We start from the raw sequence: 10,000 nt of genomic DNA on the forward strand, positions 1-10,000 counted from the left end.
TGACGTTTGGTTTGTCCTATTAGAGTCTTCTACATAAGGAGAGGGGTTAAGTACTGCAGATGTGTTATGGACAGATGGCTGTACCGCTTTCTGAGTTCCAGAAACCACTGTAGAGAAATTACTCTGTTCTGCCGATGGAACCTGTACGAGAGGTCTGTCGTTTCTCTTCAAGAGCTTCATTAGTTTCATGTCAATGTCATTTTTAAGATTCTGTAACATTCCTTCTTTCAACATCTCTTTACTGTTAGCGCTTGTGAAACCATCATGTTCTGAACGTTCAAGAGTAACTGAACCAGCTGAATTTTCTGTGTCACTGGGTCTTCCTGGAAAACTGGCCCTTGTTACCAGAGAAACACCACTTTGAACAGACATTTGATCCATGGAACCTGCACTGGAAGTTGTCGAATATTTAGATTCAGTAAATCTTTGCTTTAAAGTACTTCCATCATATGTTCCAGAATTGTATTGTTGAGATCCCTTCAAAGGCCGTTTGTTACTCGAATAATCACTTTGTGCCTTTGCTGAAGTTACAGAATTCTCCAGTTGCTGGTTTCCAAACGATGAGCTTAATGGATTGGCGTTCGAAGTTGTCTGTAAGTTTGGACCAATTAACTTTTCCTCGTCCCGCTTTTCAGTCTGTTGGTATTCCATCTGATAAAGGTAATCTGGGATTATGGGCACTGAAAAGAGAAGAAATTTGGCATTTAGGTTCTTCAAGACATTCTCTGGTATTGAGTATTCGTTAACATGTAAATGTTTTCTGCCTGATCTCTATTTATCTATCTACATACTTACTTACCTTTGCCAACATCTGTCTCTATCTCTTTCCACCCATCAGTTATTGTTCTAAATAACTATATTGCTTCCATCTATAAAAATTACTCCTGAATTTAGATTGATCTATATACAAAACTTGTAGGCCATTATGCCCAGTACCAGGTAAACGATGGCAAAAGGGTAATCCAAGTTATGGTAACAATAACTGCAAAAGTTATCATGGTCATTTAGTTAAAATGACATTCTGGCTTAATATTGATACTTAATTTCTTCTGCTGTAATGGAATATTTCGCTGGATTGTCTAAGCAAAATGATATTTGTGACAGAAATGACTAGTTAAAGACATAATTTACATTGCGACTGTAACTAAGACTCTTTCTTTCAGGCACAGCTTCGAGGGTGAAATTTCACCTTGGAGCTTCAATTACGCAACTACAGCTCAACAGTGTAATAAAATTATATTAAATGAAGTTTGGCTTATTTCACAATAAACGGAGGGATAGCTATAAGGCACGGTATCGCAGCCTGTTAATTGTTATTATTATATCAGACCATTAAGTTTCTCTAGTTATATAATTCATTTTTATCAAATTTGTGAAAGCAAAATTTGACTTATATCCTTTTGGAAATTGGGGCATTTAGAGTGACACTACCAATAAAAATTGAATTTTACTTTAATGTTCAAGAGTCGACTTCCTGTCATTAAGAATAGAGGATGAGAATTTTGTCCAAAATGGTAGCTTGTTCAATAGAACTGAACTGAATATGGAATTTAGGCCAAAGGCCAAGCACTGGGACCTATGAGGTCATTCAGCGCTGGACTGTTATGCACCTCCTCTCCAAGACTGGACTGTTCTGCACCTTCTCTCAAAGCCTGGACTGTTATGCACCTCCTCTCCAAGACTGGACTGTTCTACACCTTCTCTCAAAGCCTGGACTGTTATGCACCTCCTCTCCAAGACTGGACTGTTCTGCACCTTCTCTCAAAGCCTGGACTGTTATGCACCTCCTCTCCAAGACTGGACTGTTCTGCACCTTCTCTCAAAGCCTGGACTGTTATGCACCTCCTCTCCAAGACTGGACTGGTGTGCACCTCCTTTCCAAGACTGGACTGTTGTGCACCCCCCTCCTGCCACATGATACCCTCGGGATGGGATATCAGTGCCGAATCACATATGCGTAAGCTTCATGCCTACTTCATATGTGAATTGGGTTATGCATTGTATATTGGATCCCATGCTTGCATATACTCTAGTGGCAACCTCTGGCGTGGCGTAAAAACCTGTAAGTTCAATGCCTTTTATATATGCAAAATATGGGTTATGCAATGCATATTGGATCAAATTCTTGCATATACTACAGTGACAACCTCTGGCATGGCGTAAATCCCATAAGTTTCATGCCTTTTATATATATGCAAAATATTTGATCCCAGTGTGGCAGGGGCACTAAGACATCGAAGGGCACACCGTCAGGAGTCTGGAGGTTCTTCAGTGACTTGCAGGCGTCACATGATGTAGGGTCATATAACTGAGGATTCCATCTGTCTTGGCTAGCTGATGGAGCTGAGAATGGGGAAGGGTCCACCCCTGGCAAAAATAAACCCCCACTCAATGACGCTTCATTGGCAAGAATGCCCCAGGGGTGAGATCGCTTGTGATTGGTAAAGGCCCACAAATATATATATATATATATATATATATATATATATATATATATATATATATATATATATATATATATATATATATATATATAAGAAATATATATATATATATTTCCATATATAGAGTTCATATATATATATACCCTATATATATATATATATATATATATATATATATATATACACACACATATATATCATCATACATACATTTGTTGTATATATATATTTCAGCAGGAAAACCCAGTGAAAAGAAAAGACGCTTTCATGTATTTCATACAAGTCATCAGGGTTCCTGGTGCCTGAACCCTGGTTAGGTTTAAAAATAGCCTACAAGAAAGCGGTAAGTTCAAGTCATCTCTTTTCACCCTTCTCCTGGATGGAAGCATATATGATCATCACATATCTTCAGTGATTTGTTGCTCTCTCACTCTCTCTCTCTCTCTCCGAAATTTTTTATATATATATATATATATATATATATATATATATATATATATATATTAATTTTATTCGCTTTGAAATTCATAAACATTTTACTGAGGCTCAATATGTTTTAATTATAATTGATTGATGTATCAGTCAATCAATTTTTAGCTCGGCTCAAAGTTATTGGATATACCTTTTGTTAAAAAGATAGACAATAATATGTTTGAAGTTTAATAACTAACATTACATAACCAAACATTCCTCTGCTTGCTTTTGAAACTGGTAATGCATCACCCAAAATCTTAAATCCCTCTCTTAAATAAATTTTCAATCATGTCATCTACAAATTCTTACTAGTATTTCGAGAATTTCAAAGGAAAGGAAAGAAATATAAAATTTAGGCCAGAGACCAAGTGCTGGGATCTATGAAGTCATTCAGCGTTGAAAGGGAAATTGAGAGTAAAATGTTTTGAAAGGTGTAACAGGAGGGATACCTCGCAGTCGCCATACGAAACAAATGTTAGGAGATGGTGGAAAGTAAGATGGAAGAAAGAGAATATGAACGGAGTTCCATAAAAAGGAACGAAAGGGGTTGTAGTCAGAGGCCTAAGGGAAGCTGCATTGAACCTTGAATAATGCCTACGGTGCACCGTGTGAGATGCACAGACGGCACTTACACCCCTACGGGTTCGAGAATTTCAAGTACCCACTTAAAATTTCATCATTATGCATAGAGCGTACGAAAAGCCGATTTAAGTTGCGTATTAAAGAATTACTTCCACGTAACTGCTATTTAAACTCACCGACAACAGTCAGCAGCATGTTGTCCATGACGAGGGCGAAGTAGACTAGGAGGATAACTGCTAATCTGCTCCTCCTCAAGCGCTCGACCTCCTCCTTGAAGCCCGTCACGTCGACCTTCCTCCGTAGCATCCTTGACGTTTGTTTCTGAGAGAACTGAAGGACGACATTATTTGCTGCTGTTGGTGTCGTTACTGTTATTATTACCATTATGGCCACCTCGTGTGGTACTGCTTATGATAACTATTTAATTATTATTTTTATTTAAAAATATAAAAATGAATAAAAATATATTTAGTTAAAAAGCATTGCAAGTAAAAATAAATGAAAGTAAATAAAAATTAATACACATAAACAAACAAAATTAAGAAGGAATAAATATAACAAAAAAGACGACTGACTGAATTCACTTTTAAAGATTTAGCTGAAGTCCTGATTTTTCTTGTTTAAAGTATTAAGGGAACAGTTTATTAACTAACTTCCAATAGTCAGGAATTACAGCTAGAATTATGAAGATATTGTTGTTACAAAGTGATTATCAAAAAGAAGAAGAACTGAGAAGCTGGTTTTCTAAAGTATTAAATTAATGACAAATAAAAAAAAAAGGTTGAAATTGTACAAGATTTTCCACTAGTAACCCAAATTACTGAATTTTATGTATAAAAAAAAACCATTTTTATTTTGCAGCAAAATAAAATCTGAAGAAGCTCATAAATTTTTTAAGAATCTTGCTGGTATTTGCGCTTGGCCAGAATAAATATAGCATATATGCATAGACATTTATCTATGTACAATGTACATAAAGAAAAAAAAGCACCTTTAGTGATATGAAAGCATTGTTGAGTAGACAGCTTACCTTTCACCAATCTCTTCTGGCAATTTAGTTGTATGTGATCACATTTTTTTAAATCCTGTAGTATTATTGACTTATTTTGATGCAGTTCTTCCCATCCTTCCTTAGTCTGAGTTCGTGTTTTTCTCTCTCGATGCTCGATTAGTTTACCAAATGGTAAGGAAGGCAGCCACACCAAATATGTCCTTTATTTTGTCCATTTGTAATTCACATGAACTCCAGTCTTTCACTCAGTCGTATTTCACGCCTCGCCTTCCTTTACGCTTCTAACGCCCGTATTAGTTAGAACTGTTCTGAAATGAAAAAATGTTTTTTGAAAAAATGCGCCGAAGATTCTTCGGAGCAATCGAGTTTTTCTGTACATCGTATAATCAAGACCGCCCAAAATACGGTAGATCTATCTTTCGGTGGTTTCGGTATAATGCTGTATGAGCCGCGGCCCATGAAACTTTAACCACGGCCCGCTGGTGGCCTGGCTTATATCGTTGCCAGATGCACGATTATGACTAACTTTAACCTTCAATAAAATAAAAACTACTTAGGCTAGAGCACTGCAATTTGGTATGTTTGATGATTGGAGGGTGGATGATCAACATACCAATTTGCAGCCCTCTAGCCTCTGTAGTTTTTAAGATCTGAGGGCGGACAGAAAAAGTGCACGACAGTTTTCTTTTCAGAAAACTAAATCTGGAAAAAATAATGAGGAAAGGGGGAAGAGTATCCAAGGAAGAAATGGCGTTCTGAAAAATGGCCAAATTCAAGCAATGCTTGGAGCTGCGTTCCTCTGACAGTGACTTCTTAATTACTGGCTTCAGATTGCTAAGCTTTTCGTCAGTATTCTACAGAATTACAGTATGTAGAACGAAGTTGCCTTTTTCTCTTGAATATACGTATATTCAAGGTATCTTGTTTTTTCTGATAGCTTTTTGCAGCTCTTTTATCTACGTCATAATCTCAGGAGATCTCTTACCAATTCTGCAGTGTGTAAGAGTCCAATTGCTCTTTTTAATTTTCTGTAAAAGGAAACGATTGCGCTGGCTGTGTCTGTCCGTCCACACTTTTTTCTGCCCGCACTTTTTCTGTCCGCCCTCAGATCTTAAAAACTGTTGAGGCTAGATGGCTGCAAATTGATATGTTGACCATCCAGCCTCCAATCATCAAGCACACCAAATTACAGCCCTCAAGCCTCAGTAGTTTTTATTTTACTTAAGGTTGAACTTAGCCATAATCTTGCTTCTGGCAACGATATAGGAGATAGGCCACCACCGGGCCGTGGTTAAAGTTTAATGGGCCGCGGCTCAAGCAGCATTTTACCGAGACCACCGAAAGATAGATGTATTTTCGGTGGCCTTGATTATATGCTGTAGCGGCTGCACAGAAAACTCGATTGCGCTGAGGAAACTTCGGCGCATTTATTACTTGTTTTTTAGTATTTTCCTTTCACTTGAATGAGTCTAAGAAACTTATCAAAGCAACAAATGAATGAGTAGAACACGAAAAACAGTAGAATATCAGCAATTTATAATTGTAATCTTTAACTATACAACCGTAACATGTAACTACAAGTAACAGAAAAGGATACCTAGTAATATAATACCCAGTAAAAAAAAAAGAATTAAAAATCAAAATAAATGCAAATTACACTAATATGCAAAGCAATCGAGGAATTAAAAATCAAAATAACTGCGCATACTAAATCATTTTAGATGAAAATTACCAATTAATATGTAAATCTTGATCCTCAGATTAAATCCAGAATATAGGGCATCATTTTATTATTTGCAAAACCAAATAAGTAAAAAATGCGCCAAAGTTTCCTCGGCGCAACCGAGTTTTCTGTACAGCCGCTACAGTGTATAATCAAGGCCACCGGAAATAGACCTATCTTGGTGGTCTCGGTATAATGCTGTATGAGCCGCGCCCCATGAAACTTTACCCACGGCCTGGTGGCTGCCTATCCTATATCGTTGCCAGAAGCACGATTATGGCTAACTTTAACCTTGAATAAAATAAAAACTACTTAGGCTAGAGAGCTGCAATTTTGTATGTTTCATGATTGGAGGGTGGATGATCAACATACCAATTTGCAGCCCTCTAGCCTCAGTAGCTTTCAAGATCTGAGGGCGGACAGAATAAAGTGCGGACCGACAGACAAAGCCGGCCAACAGTTTTCTTTTACAGAAAACAAAATAGTTAAAAAAAAATATCAGAGCACGTTTGTTAGAATAAAGAAGATATGAAGTCTATTGACGAACAATGAAAATAAAAGCATACAGTGATCTCAAAATGAGCACTTAAATTGATCTGATAATGATAGCAGGCAAAGCTCACGATAACATTCATGGTGTTTACATTAAAATAAATTGGCACCTGTACATGTCGCAGTTATCCTATACAAAGTATACATAAACCATTCTGCCCCAAAATGGAAAACTGGAGTATCTGCAAAATTTTCGAAACTGCGATATGCCACCTATTGGGCTCGTAAAACGCTAATACACAAGTTACTGCAGTTTCAGAATGATTCTTCAATGCTTTCCACGAGTAATTAGGGGGTCTCATTTGCAGTATCTACAAAACCAGTAGTAAGGCAGGTACAACAGTCTTCCATTTTAGGAAAGCATAGTTTCTTTGCCAGCAGATGTATGGGCTACGTAAATGATGAATTATATACATGCTTTCAAAGATGTTTTAAGTATATGAGAATAAAAAGTAATACAAGGATCAAAATGCACATTGGTCTGTCGTCAATTAGTGTTAGTACATACCAATAGACTGTATATAAAATGACCACCAATGAACGCCAAAAAAAAGGCACATGAATGCATTTACCTATCAAAACTACACAATACATGCCAAAACTGCACACACAGACTTGTTTCTAATAACAAACAAAGGATAGACAGACGTGAATATATAAAAGTTATTTTATGAACTGCAGAGCAAGTTAATGACCATATGTAACTGAACTGGTTGGAAAAATCCACACTATTTTTTGATAAACAATGTCCTTCTAAATTACTGTATCAACCAGTCAACTAAATACAGCTTCACACGAATTTTATTCAAGTCACCATAGCGTTTCTGATTTAATTTCAAGTTACAATGAATATTTCACACAATCCTCTGTAAACTGAATCACACCAGTCATGACTTGTAGTAATAAACCGAAAAGGCTAAGAGATGTGCAGAGATTTTACTTATTCACATAAACACATTGGTACATAATAAATGAGTAAATGGCTTCCTCATTTAAAAACACGCGGTTGTGATTCACGTATAATGACATTTAGTAAACTTCGTCTCAACGCTCCGTTCACCCGTTCGGATTTCTCGTTCAGTGGATTTCTATCCATGTTTGGCTTCTTCGTTCGCCTGGATTCTGCTTCGTGGTCAAATGTCATAAGAAGAGACAGCTCATTCTCTCTCTCTCTCTCTCTGGAAACTGTGGACTGGACTGTCGATGATGGACAGGCGAACTTGCTCTAAGCCGTTACTCCCGAACCGCAGGTGTTCCCAGTACTTCAACTGTTTAGTTGTAATGGGTTTTTCGGAGTCTCAAGACACTATGGAGAAAAGATTGAATTCTATTGTTCTAGTAAGTGCAGTCATCAGTAATGCACACATGCCTTGTCTCTAATAAGTTTATCAACTTCACTGTGCAATCCTGACAGGGTATCAACTTCGAGGGCCCATGTATACAACAGCTAATATCTAACCATGCCTCCTTAAAGTGAAGCTCTCTTGGATAGCCACTTCTGCTGTGGCACGGACAGTCCTTCCTGTCCCTGTTCTGGCTCCTAGTTTCGCTGAAAAATTCAGCTAGCTTGATGGAAATCGTCCTTAGATCTACGGTTCTTCTGATTGATCTGTCCTGTCATGAGACATCAGGCTTCCTTTGTCAGCGTTACATAAAGTCTTAAACCAGTCCATAGGCTATCGTTGGTCGTTAGTGTGCCAAATTGTCAGTCTACAGTCTTCTCTGGTGACTGTTAGGATGATCTGAGGCTGACGTTATGCAGCCGTTGTTAAAATATTCTCATTTGTTCCATCTGGGCCAGCTACACCCAGTGAAGAGAGCTACTGTAAAGTTCGGGAGTGGAGGTTTTGGCAAGATTAGCAGAGATACTTCAGCAATTTTATCACTGAAACGGGACTTCCAGATCCCACCCAAATTTTCTACTAAGGAACCAAAAAAAGAGAGATAACCGTGGACTCTTCCCAAGGCAAATATGAGTCTGTCAAAGGGAAGAGAGAGAGAGAGAGAGAGAGAGAGAGAGAGAGAGAGAGAGAGAGAGAGAGAGAGAGAGAGATACAGTATTTTAGAGATATGAGAGATGAACTCAAAATAACATTTAATTTTATAATATTTTTATGTCACAGATCGCCAGGTATGCAACAGGTGTATATATATGTATATGTATATGTATATATATATATATATATATATATATATATATATATATATATATATATATAATAATATATATATATATATATATATATATATATATGTATACATATACATATATATATGTATATATATACATATATACAGTATATATATATATATATATATATAATATATATATATATATATATATATATATATATATATATATATATATATATATATATAGTGTATACGTGTGTTTGTGAGTGTTTGTTATGAAACTTCTTCATTTACGTAAATGTAACTTGGATGAAAAGTTTGTTCTCATTAACATAGAAATTAAGTAACACGTGTCTTATGACAATTTACACTCGGTTCGATCTGCAATGCAAATAGAATTTCGTCAAGTATTTTCATAATTATTATAATTTTCTTTTCCCGTAACTCCTTCCCCCTTCGGGGGGGAATTATGTAAGCCATATAGAATCTTAATTTTTGTAGAGAGAAACAGTAATGAATTTCTTAGGGAATATTTTCTCCAACATTTGGTCTCTATTGTATTTAAGTTTCGAGGGAAATGAAAATTTCTCAGTGTCCTATAGATTCTTAATTTTAGATTATTCAAAAGCAGAAAATTTTTGGGATAGGGAATATGTGAAATCCCTGATTTCACATATTCCCTGTAACATACTGTATATACCACTGGGAGCATTTGCAGAGTACACTATAATAACTGTAAATATTCCGGAAAACACAGTAACGAAGTTTCATATCAGATATGACGTATTACATTAAGAGAAAATTCTCAAAAGTTTTACCTAATTTTGCCAAAGAATATTCGTCAATAGTAGGATACTCATGAGAAAATGTTCACTTGTCATAATAGTTACAGACTGCAGCATACCTCCGAATAATTCAATGAGTATCATTCCTGTCTGAAAGAGCGCAGATGAATAATACGCTGATGATTTTGGGTAAGACGAGGAACAAGAAAAAGCAGAGAAAAAAATGAATTATATTTTCTAAAGCACAGTTTCTTTCGGTCATACGCCAATGGTCGCTGGATTTAACTTTTCAAAT

General features: G+C 36.4%; 1 protein-coding gene across 1 annotated transcript in view; it reads right to left on the reverse strand.

Moving 5' to 3' along the window:
- The window catches only part of LOC136849258 (synaptic vesicular amine transporter-like), a 16,827-nt gene extending 12,161 nt beyond the window's left edge, over positions 1 to 4,666 (reverse strand). Inside the window, 3 exon segments of the mRNA XM_067122534.1 lie at positions 1 to 680; positions 3,677 to 3,830; positions 4,531 to 4,666. The exon segment at positions 1 to 680 is cut by the window's left edge and continues 256 nt beyond it. Coding sequence (XP_066978635.1) covers positions 1 to 680; positions 3,677 to 3,806 — 810 coding nt within the window. The 5' untranslated portion in view covers positions 3,807 to 3,830; positions 4,531 to 4,666.
- Between the last annotated feature and the right edge of the window lie 5,334 nt (positions 4,667 to 10,000).

Source organism: Macrobrachium rosenbergii, chromosome 20 (assembly GCF_040412425.1).
Source record: "Macrobrachium rosenbergii isolate ZJJX-2024 chromosome 20, ASM4041242v1, whole genome shotgun sequence".
Taxonomy (NCBI): domain Eukaryota; kingdom Metazoa; phylum Arthropoda; class Malacostraca; order Decapoda; family Palaemonidae; genus Macrobrachium; species Macrobrachium rosenbergii.